Source organism: Aythya fuligula, chromosome Z, assembly GCF_009819795.1.
Source record: "Aythya fuligula isolate bAytFul2 chromosome Z, bAytFul2.pri, whole genome shotgun sequence".
In the NCBI taxonomy this organism is placed as follows: Eukaryota; Metazoa; Chordata; class Aves; order Anseriformes; family Anatidae; genus Aythya; species Aythya fuligula.
Window position 1 is genome coordinate 37,990,631 of NC_045593.1, and position 21,049 is coordinate 38,011,679.

At 37.7% G+C, this 21,049-nt stretch overlaps 1 protein-coding gene across 2 annotated transcripts in view; it reads right to left on the reverse strand.

The window, feature by feature from the left end:
- The window catches only part of PCSK5 (proprotein convertase subtilisin/kexin type 5), a 252,991-nt gene that overhangs the window by 79,207 nt on the left and 152,735 nt on the right, over positions 1–21,049 (reverse strand). For both annotated transcript variants that reach the window (XM_032205587.1, XM_032205588.1), the window contains exons 10-12: positions 20,168–20,271; positions 5,418–5,535; positions 4,154–4,342 (exon numbers count right to left, since the gene is read on the reverse strand). In XM_032205587.1, the coding sequence (XP_032061478.1) occupies positions 4,154–4,342; positions 5,418–5,535; positions 20,168–20,271 (411 nt within the window). The remainder of the gene's footprint in view (positions 1–4,153; positions 4,343–5,417; positions 5,536–20,167; positions 20,272–21,049) is intronic.

The window sequence follows — 21,049 nt, forward strand, 5'->3', positions numbered from 1 at the left end:
GTTCCTTATATGGACTTTTCCTATCTTGATGTGTCAGGTAGGTTGAAAGGGATAAATGATTAGGGTAAGGGCATCAGTATAGACTGACTCTCCATCGCACAATCCAATTTATCCAAGTGAAACTCAGTGCAATAAGTGCTATTATAGCAAGATTGAGGTTGGTCTAGTTTTTGTATAGCTAGGAAGATTCATTTTTTCTCACCATAGTAGCTGGTGCAAATGCACAAACCCTAGGCATTCATTCTCTTGTATATTTTACACTGTTTCTCTTCTTCATTTAATACAAAACTCAAAAGGTAAGGCATTTATCTGGATCCTAAGTATGTGCTCACTCATTTGTCCTCAATTCCACTTCTACTACAGAAAATTATTTCAAAATTTTAATTATGGATTCCAATTTTCTGCTATAACTGAACTAGAAATACTAGATTCTACAAGCTAATATATACCTAATCTTCAGAACCCTCTGACTAATTCTTTACTACTCTCAGTCTGAAAGAAAGGCAAGTGCCATTCTAAATCTCAGATATATTTGCACTTAATTTTTCTTCCACGATTATATTTGAGCATGTTCCAGGATGGATTTTAGACTTACACAGAGGATAGTGTTACTTAGATGCATTCATGTACTGCTTTGCACATTTAACCCCATTACTTGTTCTTGCAGAGGTGGACAAATCAACAATAATTTTCCTCTTTGGTACAAAAAGAAGCTTTATTTTTTTTTAAATAAAATATTGGTGTTGGGTCTCTAGTATTCCCAGAGCTCTTTAACCTATATAATGCTAACACTGACAGGGTATAACAGAAGAAGCATTCTAATATTTTTTCAGATGAATTGATGTTGCAATTGCAGGAGTTCGAAGAATGGGTGGTAGAAAGGTAGTAGGATATCAAATCAAAACTAAACTAAGATAAAAGACGTAGACAACCTGAATGAAGTAAAATATAGTGTGTAAGAGTTGCAAGACAGTTTTCTGAGAACTGCTTCACCCTGTAGACATTGTACAAAGGACAGGATTATTGATTGCTCATCCTGGATTTAATATCACCAGCATGTCATTTTCAGTTACTCTAACAGTAAGACTCAGTATGGAGGTTGACCCTACCCTTTTCTTCATATTTGAATACATAAAATGTTTTTGTTATTAGGGTATAATGTGTAAACTTCAGATGTAAGATATAAGATGGGCTGGTCCAGAAATCAAAACGTCCTCCTATAAAGAAAGGTTTCCACTACTTCTGTTCACCAAGATTTTTTATGGAGTGATCTAGCAAGCAAGATTAGACAAGAATACTTCACTTTTGATCTAAGAGATTTCTGCAGACAGGGGTATTATTAAAATTTACTGATTATCTAAGTTTCATTATAGGAAAAAGATGGTCATGAAAATACTTCCCTTTGTTGTTGAACAGAGGTATTATTAATGTCAGTGCCATATAAGCATAGGAAGCTAGTGGCCTGGAAAGTTGCCACCACGTGGCTAAAAAATTTCAGTTACGCAGTTCGAATGGCAACAGCTGCTTTAAATTTAAAGGGCAGGAATTAAACAAACCGAAACTTCACTGGGAGACAAATGAGCCCCAAGTTTGCTTCTTCTGCACTTTTTGTATTTAGCTTCTCCTTCATGGCCCCTTGTACTGAGTGTCTGTTTGTACTGATCTTAGCATGTCTCAAAAACACTCAGAAAACAATGCTGCCAAATCCAATGGCCAATTGTTTTCAGAAAGGGGATACTGTTCCCCTTTGGACTTAACTGTAGCCTCATCCTCACAGCAGCCAGCACTTTCCAAGCCTGTATTTTGCTCTGTTGCAGTACATCCAATGTAATCATGTTTAGTACTTTCCAAACAACAAAGCAGATGTTCCCTGTAATGCAGTTTTTGAAGAATGCACATGAGGCTCAAGCCAGTGACAGTGTAATCCACCAAATGCCTGCGAAGGAATCCACATCGCCTCTGACTAACAAGTTTTCTTACTGAAGTCATTTCAGGGGATGCCAACATTAAGTATAAAATATGCAGTATATTTAAGTATAAAATAAAAAAAGCCAGATATTGCCTTGAGGGACCTGCTCGTCAATGCACCAGAAACTACTCAATGACTCTTCTCCCAGAATTGGTGCAGAAGAAGTGCACATATGTAAAATATACCTTTTGCACTTTAAGACATTTTACCAGCAAACTGTTTCAAATTAAACCCAGATGAGTAATGGTAAAGCAATGAGGTTTTTCCTGGGTTCAGTAAAAACAGCTGGTATTGCTGCTATTAATCATGTACATGTGCATTAAAAGGTCTTGTACGTCTGAGAAAAGCGTCTCAGTCAGGTAGTAGCAATGTACAGCAGCCTCTGGGACCTTTGCCTATAGAATAAAACCCACCAGACTGCCTTCTGCCAATGCATCTCTGCATGCTACCTGTACTTGTCTATTCTGATGTCCTCGTGATAAATACTTTAATAATCAAATGTCTCAAAATTAAATGCATTCTTATGTTAGCAAATAACAACCCTTCCACTTCACCATAAGAAAGGTTTTTTTGAAGTCTCCATGTATTTCAGACCTAGAGTTTTCAAAACGCCTTTATTCCTTAATATTATTACCCCAGAGCTGTGAGTTTGTTTCATCCATATGTGACTGACAAGTCAGTATACATCTGAATCTTGCATGGGAAAGGAATTTCTGGTGTGACAGTACAAGTCATTAATAATTCATTTTTGCAAAATGGCAAAACACTAAAAGGTCTTTCAGGTTTCTTCGTTTTGTGGTTAGCCTTCTGATAGTTTAGTGTAAGAAACAGCTGAACGTCACTGTATTTTAATAAATACCTTTGCATCTTTCTACCACAGGTAAAGAAAAATTACTTTCTAAGGTTACAAAGAGAGTGAATTAGACTTTGTACCTATTCCACATACCAGTCATCACCAGAGGTGAACTGTGAATACTGGAATGTCTTTATCTCCCACTTGCTGTGAGTCAACTGCAAGACATGAATGTCTAGAGCCAAAAGTTAGCTGTGTTAAGACCACTGGGTTTACACAAGATTGTTTTGTTTGGATACCTAGGTGGAGGAGTTTTAGACTTTCTCATTTTGAAGCATGGAAGAATGGTTGCATAAAAAATGGAATAGAAAACTAAAGAGGAATTTATTCAAAGAGAAAACAAAAGCCAGATTCATAACTGTTTTGAGGGTAGAAGTCTGCCTTGGCACAGTTAGTAAAAGGCAAGGTTTTTTGTTCAGGGTAGCAGAGAGATACATAGATATTTATGCTCATGTTTTATCAGCAAGGCACTGATGGCACTCATAACGAAACACAGAAGTTATTCTTGAGTGCCCCAAAATTCTGGCACAACTTGCTCTCTATTTGGTACATTTATGACTATAGTTTGAAGAATATTTTCAGTGAATCTTTTCTTTTAAATTAACCTCATCTCTAATGAAAATGTGGGTTTATATCTCCGTCAGAACCAAATCAATTTGAGCTCCACCTGTCTGAAAAATAGCTCCTTCCTCTCAAGAGGAAAGATAGGTCATTTAACAACTGAGGGTCAGGAAGACATGCAGTTCTCCAGAGCTTGATAGTCACTGTATTGGCAAATTTGGCTGGGATGATATAGATATGAATGTGGGGCAGTCTTGAAAGCTGGAAAACTCCTATTTATTAAAAGTCCTGAAGAAATTGGTGATGCCAGGAGTCATAGCTGTATTCACAAAGCTTAAAGAAAATAGGAGTAGAAAATTACCATTCTATCTGATTTTTATTACTAGTGAAGAAAGGATGAGAAAAGAGAGAAATGAATAATAAGTGCCAAAAGTATAGTAGAAGCACACATCCATTCAGCTTCAGTTTCCTTCTTTTCCAGCCATTAAATAATTGGTAAGCCACACAAGGGTATGAAAATAGACAAATACTTTTTTAAAGATGATGATCTTCAGTGGATTTACAGCTTACTCATCTATTAATAAAGACAGAGATTTACATATTTGAGTTCATTTGCACTTCATTTTCTCCATCTTTCTCTGAAAAAAATGATTAGCCTGTGTCTGTCAGCAATCCTATGGTAATGGCTTGACTATTCTTTGCTGATGCTGCAGACTCAGTGCAGGCTCTGCATGCTGACTGGACTGTGAAGTTGCGTTGTCATACTGTACCTGTTGGCCAAGAGCTGTGACCTAGTTCCGGAAGGAGAGGTTAGGTAAATTGCCAAGTCTCCACGTCGAGGGTGAGTAATGGTGATGCGCACAACAACGTGCTCCAAGTAGATCACATGGTGGTTAGGATTATCTGAACAGCCAGTGGCTTTGTAAATTGAACGGACAACGCTGTCGGGTCGTATTGTTCTATAATGTAAGCATATAAAACAACATCAGCATTTCTTGCTTATTCTGTAGAATAAGACAACCCAATCGCTTTTGCAGAGTAGTGAATGTCTTTAGTTTTAACGCTTATTTCCCAACAGAAACACACCACAGTGTAATTTTACTGCAGCTCCTGGCAACTGCCCGGCTTTCTGTTAAGGGCTATGCTGATATGCCCACATGTTAAAAGAGGATTGTAAAAAACCTGTAAAAGGAATAAGCCTTTGGGACAGAGCATTTTTGAGGATTAGTGGCCAGCTGAGAATTGTTGGGATTGTCATGGGATCACAGCTGCTTGTTAAGCCCCAGGAAATGCCTGGCATAGCCATAGTCCTTGCTTACGTAATAGCAAGTATTACATGTTAACTGTAGCAAACAGTGGGCAACCAGCATCAGACTCAGCTGGTTTAAATTGGCACAGTGTCCTTGCAGACTATATCAGTTATGGATCAAGGTTGTCAAGTATATTTGTCAAAAAAAAGTATCCACAATGACCTTAATGCTTTGGAAACGTGTCTTGTGTCTGATGCTCTCTCTGTAGTCACAGAGTGCACTTACAGAACTTTGCTCTTAAGCCTGGTTCTGTGGAAAACCTATCCTAGCAAGCAGAGAGCAATTTAGTCTTAGCCTTTAGACAGGCTCTCTTGAGACTGATTGAGAGAGATACTATCATGTAAGGTTTTAATGACAAGAGTATTTACTTGTCAGACCCCCAACTGATAAGTTTGTACTCATCTTACAAGGGTGACTGCAGTGCACTTGATTGGACATTCTTCTTCTTATACATTCTTATACTTCTATACCAGTATTCATCAACATCCAACCTGGCTTGTTTTGTACCTTCAACTTCTGGGGCATTCTTTAAACTAGGGCCTTTTTTCCAATTGCTATGGGGAACAACCTTTATAGACAAATGACCTGAGACCTGTGAAGGTGACAGAGATCCCCAGTGTAGCTTTCAAAATGATACATTAAACACAATGCAAGGGAGGGGTAAATTATACCCAATTTCTTTCCACAAGTTTATGCCAGCAAGAGTTTTGGCAGCGGGTATTACTTGATTTGCCGATCTGTGTTCTCCACGCACACATGCTGTGGAGGGACCGTTGTCCACTTTTCTGCCTCTATCACCATTGCTTCAGCATCCATCAGTCCAAATCCATAGAGGTGGCTCACTGCAAGACACAAACAGAACAGTTGCAATTATAGCATAAAATCTTGATTTTCATCATAGGCTGATTCCAGAGAGTCAGATCCTAAAAGGAACTGCTTCTTTACCACCTATCCCTTGCCTTCACAGAAAGCTCAAAAATCTCCTGGCCTGGAAAAATAATGGCTGTCTAATTTGTTCACTGAATCTGTTCACTGCTTTATTAGAGAGACAACAAATGATCAGCACAAAGCATGGACAAGAACCACAGAATGCCAGGCAGTATAAGTGCCTCGGATTGTTTGTTACCCATGTGCCATAATTCAGCCCAGATCTCTTATATAATGTAATGCTGAAAGGAGTAAAGAAGGTGAGGAGAGCTATTTTTGTTACTCAAATAGCAAGCACATGCATGCACGTAAATATTGAAGATAACTGAGACAGTGTAATTAAGAAGGATCAGACTGACTTTTATAGATGTGGTACGCTCTTAACTTTCTTGTGTGTAAGCAGCATGCGGATGGTCTCCTATTCCAGTATGCAGTATGCTTCCCACTGTCCTGCCAACCAGTGAGACCCGACGTTTCCCTAAAGTTGCCTGCATGATGAGGCTGAGAAGCATGGCATCTGAAGTCCAGTGTTTTAAAGGTAATCTTGTTCATATGTAATGCTTATGTCAGGAAGATTCCTCCCTCTACCTCCTTTTTACATCTGCAGATGAAAGACTGTGAAGTTACTGCTGGAGACAGCTGTTGACATTGTTGCTGACCTCTGATATTACCTACCTACTGCATGCACTGCACACACAGTGGTACTGAGCACTCCATTAGCACTCTGTTAATACTCATTCCTAGATGTTACTATCTCACCTCTACCTACCCTTCCTTCATGCTATGGAGAACCATCAATGGTTCCCTTGCAAGAAACTTAATGTCTTTAATGCCTGAATGCCCTCTACTAAAAGAAGCAAAATGCTTTAAACCATCAGCTTTTTAGGATACAAAGGACTGAACTTTCAAATGTTCAGCAACAAGACAAGACATTTCCTATAAGCTTGTGCCAATCCTGTATCTCTAACTTCTTGTTAATTTTTATGAGTACTTAACTTCATGTAACTGTTTCAAGCATTCCAGAAACTCACAAAGACTAAGAATTTTCACTTACTGAATCAGCTGTGTTTTGTTTGTTTGCATGTTTGTTTTGTTGCTTGTCCAATCAAAACAGAAGCTTGCAAATGCATGTTGATGAATTAGAAAGAGCTGCTAACCGTGTTGATTTTTGTGTGACACTTTGGTGCTCTTGGTAAAGTCCTGATGGGAGGAGGTGAAAGAAGAAAATCTACCAGAGGAAGGAGTTTATATCACAAATACCACTGTATTAATACATCAGTTTTACTTGCTTCCACAGTGCTACCAGAAAACCCTCAGAAAATCCTAAGTACTATTTTAATCAGTAATGTGACAAGGCATGGTGCAAGTCTTTCCAAGTGCACTTTGCAGAGGCTTTCTGAAAGCAGCCTCCATTTATTGCCAAACCAGAATTCATAGGACTCTCTCCAAAAAAACCCCAACCTTGTCAAACAAGTAACAGTTCAAAGCATTAAAATAATCAGTGCTTAAGGATCCCATCTTCCAAATATGGCAGCATCTAATACGGTTTAGAACTACCAGCCAAAGAGGGTTCCTCAATGGAAAATCCTATAAGGTGCAATGAATTTTTTTTTTCCCATCTCCTTTTTCCCTCATTCCCAAACTGAACATTCCCAAACTGAAGTGCAAATAGCATGGAAATGTTCATTCTGAAAGAACTGAGCACAGCTCTTCTGCCAAAGGAGACAGATACAATTTTCAGAAATGAATCACAATTACTAAAATATATGAAAGTAATTAAATTCAGCTTTCCTTCAGAATTCTGAATTCTCTTTAATGTACACCACAAACCAATTGACAGGGAAAAGGATACCGTATTTTTACATGTGTGTGGAGGTATCCAGAAAAAGGGCAAGGAAGGCTTAGAGAAATTGTACTGTGAAGAGGGTTTCTGAGATGGAAATCACCTTGCTTATAAACATCTTGTAAAAACTGCTTCTGCATGTTTATCTATGGAGTCACTTGTCTATTCATAGACTGCATCTATTGTTTTTTAAAATTTTAGTTAATAGTCATTGTCTGCTCAGAAGAACAGTGGGAGGAGCAAGAGTATTAACTTGTGGTCTGTAACAGTACACAGTTGCTCCGTAAAGTACTACTTTTTGACAGTGAGGGTTTAAATTTTTATGAATGGAAGGAACCTTTGAGCTAGTACATAGAAAATGCATTTTTAATTCCTGAAAGGAAACGATCTACTTCAGTGCATGGGATGTCTGTAGTGCTGTAAATCACTGTGTGTTCAACCAATATGTTGACCTGAAAGAAGAGACAAACATCTCCTTAATTCCCTTTGCTCACCCAGAAATGAGGTCAGAAAAGCACCTAACAATGCCACCATGACAGACAGTGAGCTTCTGACTAAAATTTAAGAGGCTTTTAAGCCAGCAAACACTAGAAATGCCCTTTTAGCCCTAATATGCACATTAAAAAAATAAAAACAAAATCTAGTGAGTGAACTTTCTATCTTTCTAACCCTAAAAATTACTTTCAAGATAGTTGTGCTCATTTTTCATTCATGAGATATTTTTTTTTTCACCCAAAGTTATAGAGATGTGTTAATTGTCCATGACAATTATGACCTTCAATGCCTAAACTCTCTTGCATGAGAACAGAGGTGGGAGTAAAAAGTTCTGCACCTGCTGGCTTTTTTTTTTTTTTTCCTTGAAAGGCCTTCCAATTCAAATCAAAACATCCTGACAGTCAGGGGTGCTCCTAAAGCCTTCCATGGCAGAAGCTTCCAGACAGCTAACATTTGGCTGTCTGCAATGTTTGCACTTCAAAGCCCTTGATCCAGTGGGTCGGTTAGCAGCTGCAGGTACCAGGAGAGGCCCATCATTTTCAAAGACTAAATAATAGCAATTTAAGAAACCATTACAGAGTTAAGAAAAGTAGCTGATCCCCAGTGTCTCAGAGAAAAAAGCAGATTTTGTCTCTTACTGCCTTCAAATTGCACCCCTTCATCTGTGTATGTGATGGTACTGCTGTGAACACAATGCCAGGGTGTCTCTCCCAGAGGGAAAAAATGACCTTGATGGTCTACAAAGGGCCATAAATGTCTTCTGGTAAGCAACTGGAACAGCCATTGATTTGTATGCAAATGGTACTGAGCTCACTTCCATTAACACTGTAAAAAGCCGTATTTGAAAGGTACTGATGACTGCAGAATGAGATAAGGTGACTGCAAGTGCAAAATGCCCCAGGACCTTGCGCTTAAGTGCTCTACATTATCACTGCTTTGATTTAGTACTAGGCTTGATTGTTGCTAGGAATCATTGACCATGTTAGAGGTGGTACAAGGCTGTTCTGCAAGAAGATATTTTGCTTTTAGAGATGGCATTGGAATGTGAAACTGGTGTAACATAAGCTGATGATTAAGAAATAGGTCTTTTCTCTTGTTGAGGGCTGAGAACTGTGATCTGGTGCTCAAGGTATCAATGGGCAGAACTATTCTTTAATCCTCTCCCTACTCACACAGCAATACAAACTGACCTATTTCTATTTTCGCAAAATCACAGTCATGCACAGAGCTTTACAGATGCAGAACTAGTTTCAGAGAAACTCCTGGAACACAAAGTAAATATTGAGTTTTAGCTATCTCTTTACTCTTCTTATCATTACAGAAAATAACATTTCCCAGAGCTAAAGTCTGTTTATTTATCCCTAGAGCAGTTCCTCTCTTAGTGCAGCATGAAACCAAGGCCTGCTCATCTGCTGGATAGACTTCCCCAGCTTTTCATTATCCCTTTGTTTTTGTCTGAATCTGTTATTGAAAATTCAATAACTTTCTTATTTGTGTACAAAGAAGATGCAAAGCTACCCCTAAATCTAAAGGCAGAATGTGTATCCCACTTGACTTGACTGAGAGAAATATGAATGCTGGAGCTGATAAATCATAATGCAGCATCATGCAGACTGCAGGAAACCTGGACACAGGCAATGATAATACAGCACTTCCAGTGCTTCAGTGTAGCTAAACTTGATTTGTTAGGCTGGAGTTCCATTGTGTGTCATCAAGATGTCTCATCAGTAGCTTAGATGCTAAGCTACTTCCTTGCTATTTTTCTCATGTGATGAAAAACACTCTAGAATATTTTCTTCCCACTACAATTTTGTCCTTTAATTTTCTATACGATGAAAGCAGCATTGGAAATATAAGCATTTCGTACACACACATCAAGTACTTAATGATTCTGAAATGTCCATAACTTCAGTTTTTCAAATGAGAATATGCAGCTGTCCTAAGCTAGATTTAGCTGTTTTAGCTGTTGAATTAGGTCTGTTCATTTATGTTACTTTAGGTAGCATAAATTTATGCTTCAGACTCATCAAAAAAAAAAAAAAAAAAAAAAAAAGCTGCAAAATAAGAGTATGTCCCTTATACTTTGATTTTCTTAAATGTTGCTTAGCAAGACTAGAAGATTTGAGACTCTTATGTTATGTCCATCATATAAATACCTCAAGTCAGCATACAGTAGCATTTCTTTTATGTTTGATACTTTATTTGCAGATATAAAGCTCTAATTCTATATTACTTTAACTTTCTGTTGTTTGCTTAGTATATTAGAACGCTTTACATTGCAAGCAGAAAAGAGAGTCTGAATAAAACTAATGGACAAAAAAAGGAGAAATGCAACAACAGGACAATACTTAAACTATTTTCATGTTGTTTTGTCTTGTATTAACTAAGAGAGCATTGATCTTGAATGAGAATTCATCTTGTTTCAGCCATATCCTTAACTCTAAATTCCCTGTTTTGTGTCAATCTATGACCAGTAATCTGCAATAACTGGATGCGATTTCTGAAACATATAACTGCTTTGCAAGGCAGTAACACAAAAGTACAAGAACATTTTTTTTTTTTTTTTACTCTTTGTTATAAAATCAAATCCCTCATGCTTTTTACATTAAGTACAAGATTTGAAATTTTATATTTTATAGAGAAGCAAACCTCAAATTTTTCTACATAAGGAGAAAACAAATAACAAACCCAATCCCTCCTTCCTGTATGATTTCCTTAAGTCCAGCAATCTATAAAGACTCAGCAGGGATGGAAGAAAATTAAGTTCTTAATCTTACCATCATACTACAGGAGGATTTAAAGGACAGAAAATTATCCAATAAATTTGTCTTAAAAGTAGTAGCTACAAAGACGCACAATGAGAAACTGAGGAGTCTGTTTCTAGACAGAGGATAGCAGAATATGTTGATTTATCTCCTAGTTGTGTTCATGTCAGTTACTGATTTTTGTATCCATACAAATTATTCCTCCAATAATATAGTAACTGTGAATCAACTTGACAATTGATTTGCTGCCCCCACTCCCCCCCCCAAAAAAAAACCAAAAACAGAAAACAAACACCACAATCACTCCTCTAGATTTTACAGATTTGTCTGATTGAAAGCTCCTATTCACTGATAAGTAAATTATGGACCTCCCAGGAGCACTAGTGGAACAACTAGTAGAAGCTAAACCTCCTGCAGCCAGTGTACCTTTGTTTCTGTATGAAAATCTGACAGTACCTCACCTGCTGAGACTGCTGACACAAAAACCAGACCTAAAATATACAACCTTAAAATATCAAGGAATTAAATCTAAGATCACATTAGTATTCACACTTTGGCAGTATTTATCTGCTTCAGGAATTTAAAATATGTTGTTATTAAGCATAGCTACTGGTTGACAAAAGGGACTAAGAGCAAATGGCACTTTTGGGGCACCACAGTCAGCCTTTACTAATACTTACAGCAAGTACCACTCAAACGTTACCACCCTCTCTCGTGAGTGTTAGCAACGTCAAGGCAGAGTTCTCTAGTCTTGGGATTCAGCCATCTCACAGTCAGTGGTCAGCACTGAGCACCCCTGGGTACCCAGCATGGCCCTGCCAGGTTCTCCCCTGCATACAGCAAGGCCCAGGCGAGTATCTGATTCACTTCTGAGAGCTTGCTTAGATATGGCTAGATCATGCTAATGCTGTGCTCAGAGCACATGGTATCTACTGTGCCCTGCACATGCAGACATTTTCCCGAGTGTCAAAGTACCTGTGTACTTTGCTGAAAGCCTCAGCAGTGACCAGGAAGACTGGTTTAATTCTCTGCCTCTAAAGGAGCAGGGTTGTGACAGAAGAGGAAAACTGACTATTGCTGGCTGGTGATGCCTAAGACAGACAAGCTGCTTCTTCTCCGATCAGCATTCAGTCATAAATCATAAAGCCTCTACTGAAGACATTCATTTATATTGCCTAAAATGTGCCAGCTTATGTGAATAGAATAAATCTAAGGATTATGTGCGTTTAGAAGGGGGAAAAAAAGTTTGCTGACATAAAGTTGGCTAGGGACCACCTACAGTAAAAGAAACTATGTATTTCTAACTCAGTGATAGTCTTTATATTGTGTTTTCTTCTGAAAGGCATGAAGATCCATTTGCAAAACATGGCAGCTTGCAAGTTTTCTTTAAACAAAACAAGTTCGTTCGGGATTGCACTATGGAATACTTTTTAAGAAAATGTATTAGTTTCCTTTATTAGGAGCAAATTTACCCTCAGAGGTACATTTAGGATTCCCCAGGAACTTAATAAAAGCAGCCAAATGTTGTTTTATTCTATCAAAAAATAAAAACACATTTTAGTAAGAGCTGCTATGCTAGGCTATATTTCAGAACAGATGATGACAGATGAGGTAAAGAGACTGTAAGAGGAAATGCTGACAGACTGTTAGCAGGAGACACAAAGACAGCAATTCTGTGCTGCCAGGTGTATCAGACACATGGTGCAGAACATCCTCCTTGTTCTGTCTTGCACAGAGGTTGTGTCTGTTCTGAAGTATTGGTGCTCCAGAGCGATGTTTAGACTCAAACTCATTCCTGACTATGCACACGGCTGCAGCAGATTTCAGCAGAGAAAGGACACATACAAATGTGCAGAGTTTTATTGAAGTATATTGCAAATTATTTAATAACAATGATGGTGATTTTTCTAACTTGAACAACACTAACTTCACCCCAAAGCAGCGAAAATACTAATTTGCTAAGCAGACTTCACATGGTCCCCATAGAAATATGTGGTAGGTTGAGTGTCTCTACTGAAGTACTGAAGTAGAGACACTCTGATAATAAATAACTGTGAGTTTTATAGTTATAGCAGAACACTGAAGCAATGCAACAGCAATGAAGAGCTTTGGTGATCCCAAAGGCAAGTGTTGTTCTCAAAAAAAGATAGAACTACCCCATGCATAAGATGCTTACCACTGCTATGGACGTACTACAAATGCAGCTACATGATTACCAGGAACATCCTCACAGATGTTCTGCTTCAACAATTAGCATGTAAATGGTTCATGCAACTGCATATAACTTTTAGGGTTTTTCTTTTAAAATGCAGTCTTCATTGTATATGTGTTCTACTCTGAAGAATTGTATCAGTTTATCATTCACTTATTACATTCATAGGTCCTGGCTCTTATTTCTTAAGACTGTAAAATGAAAATCTATACTTCAAATTAAGTGGTAGACTCTTAGGTTATGAGTCCATGGCAAGACTTTTTTCCTCTATTCTCTCTACCTCCCTGTCCCCCAAACCTTTTCGGAGTTTTACTAAAGGTCTGAGTTGGGCTTGCTGAAAGAAAATAATGTCAAAAGTTGTAATTCCTATGGCATATATCCTGTTAGTGCTGACAGTCCACTTTGCAATGTCTGGAATATTAGGAATTGCAGAGTATAGTAATTGTAAATATATGTAGCTTTGTTTCTAGGACAGATGGACATCAAGTCTGTCAGTTGTTCAGCAGAGGTACTATCTTTTAAAATTCTTTCTCTGTTGAGCTGATCATGGATTTGTGACAATTCTGAGTGCTATTATAATAGAAATTTAAATCCTAATTTTGCCTTTTGCCTGCTGTTCCTCCTGATTTAGAACCATTTCATTTACGTTTTAAAATAGGTGTAAATTGGACTCACGATATTGGATTCCAGGAAAGCAACCAACTGTAACACAAAATGTCAATCTACTTTTTCTTTATGTATCCCACCACAGGCCCGAAGTTTCTGATTATATTCTATTTTAAATTCACAGTTCCTTTCCTTGCTTTTCAGAGCCAGCAGGGAACAGAGTGCTTCAGAGCGGATGAGTAATGAGAAGCTTTGACAATGAAGAGTTTGAGGCTGGGAGAAGTTATGACACCTCCCTGGCTTCTCTCAGAGCTTCCCTCTCCTACTTTGTACTTTTACATCTCTGGAACTATAGAGATATATTTCTGATCTTACACATCTTTCAACTGAAAGCAACATTGGGTGGATCTCACTTTGTGCTAGGTAAAAAATAATATATCCAACAACCATGACTGAGGATGCAGAATGCAATATATTTTCCAACTACCTTCCCTAAATCCCAAAGAGGTCTTTTAGGTCTCACTTAAGACCAGCATAGTTTGGATACACTGCTATTTGTTTGGGTTTAACATATGAAATACTGAAACATTCCGACTGCAATTTTAATATTACATTTTCAAAAACATTATTTGTAGCTGCCAGCTGAACTATTACATGTGGAAAGGAAACAAAAGCAATCATTAAAAGTTGCAGTGACCATAAAATAAAAAGCACGAATCATTTTAAACTTGCTGCTGCTAAAAAAAAAAAAAAAAAAAAAGAAGCATGTTTTTATGCTCTTTTTCCTCAACCATTTTCATTTCCAAATCCCACCACCCCATGTCTTCTCCAACTACAGCAATGGTCTTTGTTAGAAGTGATGATAAACTTTATGGTATTGACCTCATGATTACAGTGATATTTAAAGATGGCTGTGGGATTCTTGAGGGCACAGACCTCTTTCTATCATACATATTCTGTCTGCTGGGGTGACACTTCTGCTCGCTGTTAGACTATCTATTAATTTTAATTTCCTGTTGCTAAACTAAATGGTGTCCTGACTACAAACAACCTCCAAGCATGTCAAAAAGCATTCAGATGAATGTAAACAGTTCAACTAATGCAATACTAATGCCTGTCTATGTAGGTGAGTGCTAGCCTTTCTCTCAGACTTTACATCTGCCTTTGCTGAAGACTAGGTCATGTACATGTAAGATACGGCTGGATAGTCTTTCTGCACATACATTTGCTTTTCCAGAACTCTTGCTCTCAGCTGCCTATTCAAGATTCTGGTTTGTGGAACCCTCTGTAAATGGTATGTTATATCTTTGTTTCCATTTAAATATAATTTCAACAATATTAAAATCCTGTGGCTTAATGACTGGTAAGTAGTGCTCTAGGTGCCAGGTTCTTCTGATGTTACCTTTACACTAGTAGTTTAGAGAATGGCAGTACTGAGCTGGAGCTTTTTTCAAGAACTAATGCATTTGGATGCAAAATCTGACTTAACGGGATTCCCTGTGTGGTGGATAGTTGCAGAAATATGTCTGTGTGGTGGCTTGGCAATGAAGCCATGGGCCTCTGGAGAGGAGCAGGTGGTCAGAAGACAAGGTGCTAAGGGTATTCCTGGTGAGGAAACAAGTGCCTTGAGCCAAGTGCCTCTTGCCCTGGGAGAGCAAGAGAAACGTGTTACATGTGAGAGAGTTTGCATTTGCCCATGCTTCTCAACAGGCTGAGCAGATAATTTACTGACAGCACTCTAATCTGTTAATCTGAAAATATCAGCTTTATCTTTTGAAAGATTAAAAAAACAAACAAACAAACAAGAAATCATTAGTTTAGCTTGCATAGGATATAGTCTTCTTCATTCCTACAAAGTAAGACCAATGCAGTTTCATGTGTTTGTTGCCAATTGCCAAACTACCCCAAACTGGGCTCTTACAGCAGCCAAACTCAAAGCCCATGTTCTGCATGCTCCATGCACCATATGTATGGGTGTTATGGCTGCGTAGGAGTTGATATTGGCTATTAATGCTGTATGTAAATGTCAGCTGGCAGCTGTAAGACTGAAGGCCTTTTGATAGATGAACAGCTTCAATTGGTTGACATACCAGCTCGTGAAATGCTTTCTGTTTTTCGAAGTCTTAAGCCAGTTTCTAACAATGATTTGAAAACATAATTAAAAAAAAATATTTAAAATATGTAGCAGGGTATTTATGAATAGCTTGTCTTCTCTGAAATATGCATACTGTTGTGAATACTTTCTCACACATATCTGAATTTCAGCTTGGTTACTCATCACCCTACAACAATTTAAATCTGGCCAGTCATAGGAACACAGATAGACTCATCTTTTCCTCATTCACAGAACTGGTAGTGCCCTGCTCACAACAAGAATGATGACTAGTTTTATTAAAATTTATAATTAAACAATTATATTAGAAGTCCATAAACCATTAAGTGACCACTTCTTTCCTAAAGCAGCAGAAACTTTGGTCAATCTAAATGGATGAGACTTATCTCTGCTAGAGTCTGTCACTCCCTGGCACAGGAGATAACTCAGTTTCTGTAGGAGAGTAACTCCACTAGGCTGGAGAATGGCCCAAAATGAAAAAAAAAAAAAAAAGGGTCTAGAGTTTTGATTTTCCTTTATATTTCAGTAGCATTTTATTTCACTGTACTGAAATGTTATTATCCATACTTCAGAGCCAAGAAGAGTGAAGGATGTTCTCTAAAAATCTCTCTGCAAATTAGTACTATTCCTTCACTCCAAATGGTCTTTTTCCCCAGAGACAGTATTTGACAGTATTTGGAGCTTCGCTTATATATAAAGAACTGTTCGGATGATTTGATCATTGTTCATAGAATTGCAGTGTTTCATTCTGTATCTTTCAACCTAGAGACAAGTTGGCATTAACATAGCATTCCCTTTTTATGAATGCATTTTTGTGCTCTGTTGTTGACCAAACAATAGACACAACAAGGAGCCTTTGCATATCGATCTGCCATAGCAAAACCAGACCAACTATTTTGGTATCTTCACAAAAACAGATATTCTCTCTTTTTTTTTTTTTTTTTTCCATATACATATACTAATACAGTTAATTAACTGTATTAGTTATAAAAATTAAATCTGATTTTGAAGTGAAATGGACCATTATGTGTCTCTATCTAGTGACAAATATTACATACAACTGACTAGACCAGAGAATATTCCAAAGTAAGTATCCAAGTGTTTCTTCTTGAGACTGTTAGGTAATAGGTTCCTGAGTAGAGATGCATGCATGCTGGCAGCAAAACAATAATAAAAAAAAATACCAAGAAAAAATTCTTACACATTTCTGGCTTAATTCAATTGACATGCATTTAATGAATGCTGTTTACTTGCCAGAAAACTAAACAAATAATGGGCATTGCTTTAACAAATCAACAGGCTGGCTCAAGTGCTTTTCATGAATTAATCTTTCTCTTTATGAATGTAAGATATAAAAAACAAGAAATCTTGCAACCAATAATGATTGCTCCTTCTGTGTGTTCTGCAATGGAGAAACACTGCAAAGGACTACAGCGAGGGACAGTGTTGCCATGCAGCCCAGCAAAACAGCCCACTGAAAAGCATGCTGACCCACTTTCAACTACCAGCTCTTGCTGACCCTTTGTTGAGAGAGAGGTTCTTCCAAGTTTTTGTTGTTTTTACCCTTTCTGATCTTCTTTCTAAAGGAGCACGCCAGTCCCTCTCTTTCTTTTCATTTTTTTTCTTTATTTTCCAGATGCATAGAAGAAAGGCAGATTGTTTCTTGTGACTGCCTTTGCTTTAGTTAATTTAGGAAAAATCTTCCACCCCTTCTCTTGTTAAGAACATGCCCTGGAAGAAATATGGATCTTGCCATCAACAAAATTATGATACAATTCCTTAAGGAACTCAGTCTGATCAGAGTAATTCATCTATGAAAAACCATACTATAATTGTTACTCTTGGCAACAGTGAAGGATAATAGTGTAATATTATACTAAATATTGCCACGTGCAATAGTAAAAAAACTGTTCTAGCCTTGCCAGCAGCGGTGTGCAAACCCCCTTTTGAGTTCAGGTTTGGATGTTGTGATTTAATCTAAATCTTTTTCTTCTCCTTCTTCCAAAAGCAACAGAGGTTTAAAGAGAGCTGGATTTTATTGGAACCATTTGCTCAGCCTAAGTTGCCAAAATAATTTAGTTAAAACTAGTGCTTTTATTTGGGTTAAAGTTGATTTCTGAGCTCCACAGAGGTCGAGGCACTTAGTTTGTCTTCCTCTTTTTCAATTTCACCATGGAGTCTACAGCAGAGCTCTGCCAGGTCAAGTTGTATTTCCCGAGTCCCAGTCACCCATTTGAGGTTATCTATGTTCATGATTCTGCAAAAGTGGAGCAGATAACTTTTTCAGCCCTTTTCCTCACAATTTATCTGCTACAATACATAGAAAAATGTGTGGATCCAAGGATTCTGAGTAAGCAGGCACTAGTAGTGTAAGAGTGCAAGCCCTGCTGCCAGTGCTGCTACTGCTGGTGCATTAGTGTGACTTCTCCTTAGCTAATGAGTGACAGCTGCTGTGAAATGCCTTACAGGGTATTTGGCTTTCCTGGGCAACAAGTGGAAAAATACAAAAATATAGATTTTTGGAAGTGAGCTGGGGGAAAAAACACTCTATTTTATGCTACTTGAAAAGCATTGTTTGAATTTCAGATAGTTCCAACAAAATGATAATACAGTCACAAAGTCTTGCCAAAACTTTTTAAATCCTGGGATACGTTTCACAATAACAAATACTGCAATGTTATTGCAATTAAGGAAGTATCTATTTCTCACTATATGTGTTTCTGCATGTGGGCATGAGCTTGTTGTAAATGGGACAAAAGCAGGCTCTTGAACGTCAGAACCTTTGCATGGTGAGGGGGCTGGGGTCAAATACGCATTTCTAAAACTATCCTCTGTAGTTAGAGTCTGGTTTGGATCCAAAAATGAAAGCTTTTTTTTTTCTTTTTTTTTTTTTTTTTGGTTCCTATTCAATTGCAGAAGAAATGTCATAGGTCAGAATGATATATTAAGGATGCTCTATGGTAGCAGTGACTTGTTCTGGAATAGATTAATGCTAGGCTTCAGTTTTAAAGTGAAACCAGGGTAAAGATTTGATGGTTCTTGTTTATTAATTTTTTATTTATTTATTTATTTATTTATTTTCCCTCAGGAGATCCTAGCACAAAACAGTTCAAATCTCAAGACTTCTACTCATCTTAAAAGAAGTACTGCTATCTTGGATGGAATTCTCATAAAAAAGAAACAGAAATAAGCCCGTCTGGTTGTTGTTGTTGTTGTTTTTAAAGCAATCCAGACTGAATGCAGTAGGGATTTAGTGAATGGAATTCAGAAGCCAATGCATGTTGAAATACAACATTGCATGGATTAAAAGGCCAGTTTTAATCCATCTTGCAAATGTGTTTATTATTTAGTTGATCAACTGAAAAAGCCAGTCCTATTCTCAACTACATCAAAAGAAGAGTGGCCAGCAGGTCAAAAGAGACAATTCTCCACCTCTATAACACTATTTTGAGACCTTACCTGGGTGCATACAGCTGTGGGACTCCCAGCATAAGAAAGACATAGACTTGCAAGAGCAGGTCCAGAGGAGGGGCACAAAGATGATCAAAGAGATGGAGAACATCTCCTATGAAGAGACACTCAGAGGGCTGGGGTTGTTCAGCTGGAGAAAAGAAGGCTCCAAGGGTATCCAATAGTGCCACTTATAGGGGGACTGTGGGAAAGATTGTGAAGGATTCTACCAGGGTGTGTAGTGATGGGACAAACTAAAAGAAAGCTTCAGAGTTGATGAAATGAAAGAATTCTTTACTGTGACGATGGTTAGATAATGGAACAGGTTGCCCAGAGAAGCTGTAGATGCCCTATCCCTGGAAATGTTTGAGGCCAGGTTGGATGGGGCTTTGAGCAACCTGATCTAGTGGGAGGTGTCCCTGCCCATGGCAGGGGAGATTGGAACTAGATGATCTTTAAAGGTGCCTTCCAGCCCAAACCATTCTATAATTCTATGATTCTACAGTTCTATGATTCTGTGATTGAGTGTGATTTTTCTCCAGTTACAAATACTAATAGTTCTGCATTTGATATTATCCTAAATCAGATAAAATTTTAAATATAAAGAATGTAGAGTGAATAATATAAATCAGAAACTTAAAAATAGTGTTTCACCATTTTTAATCAGATCATTTAATGTTATTTTGCCATTTTAAAATTGTAAACATTCTTAAATGAGAACACGGTCTGCATCCAGTAACTTCGGTAGCTTCACTTTATTTTATCTGAATGCAGTCTATATGAGGAAAATTTTTAAAACACCTGATTTACTAGATTTTCTCTTAGCAGTGCACAAAATAGGGCTGAAAGGGACAAATAGGATCTGGCCAATGTATTTTGTAGCTGCCATTTTTTATTTTAGTAATTTTAAGAGCTTTCCTTTATAAAAAGAAGACAGTACCCCTAAGCTTAAGCCTGTAAAGTCTGAAAGCTATGCACAACACAACAAATTACTTGAAATTGGTTGTTCTTCATAAATGCCAAATAAGATGTTGTCTCTGATGGCAAACAAGAAAGTTCTCACCCTTATACCCAGCTGCATTGGTTTTCCAGTCGTTAGCATTCAGATGTCCTGCACGAGAAGTCCTGACAATAATATGCTGTATGTCTCTCCATGTCAGAAATGGACTAGAAAAAAGGGAAAACATAAAGTCACAGATTAGATATATTTTATTAGAATGGAGGAATACGAGTCACAAAAGCAAAAAAATATCCAAAACCAAAACAACCCTCACTTCTCTTCCCTGCTCTCCTTTTCTCCATTCAAAATAGCATTTCCTAATCTTACTGAATTACTACACGAAATTATTTATACAGCTAGGAGGCTTCCATGAAGCAGACTATAAAGATATATGATACTCCATTGCACAAACTTCTAGTGTTTTGCTAAGTAAGGGAAGATGATGGAGTACATTTCACCCAGACTTAATTTGTATGACCACCAACCACCACTGTACGTTGTTATGTTGGCTCACTGAAAAGCTTTACTAAATCTTAATAACTGTGTGCTCAAGCTGTCAGTTTCCTTAGACTTGCAGCTCTGACTGAAACTATTTCACATGCTCTGTTGTTATTCATTTGACTGTTCATTTGATTGTTCATTTGTTATTTGCCTGGCCTTGGGTACAAGGAGCCTCAGCGAGGCTCCTTGGGTACACTTCAAAGATGACCAAACAAACAGCACAGTCTCTAAATAGTTATAGAGCAAGTACCTGATGACACAGAGTTGTATTCTTTTTACACGCTTCTAATAACCTGACCACTGCAATGGTGAAAGGAGATGCCATTTGCATTCTTATTATGAAACTAATATCCATTTATCTAATATCCACTTATCTTGTAAGAAATCTATAGGGAATGTAGTGTTCTTGTTGCTTTTAGATACACCCCATGGAGTATTTCTTAT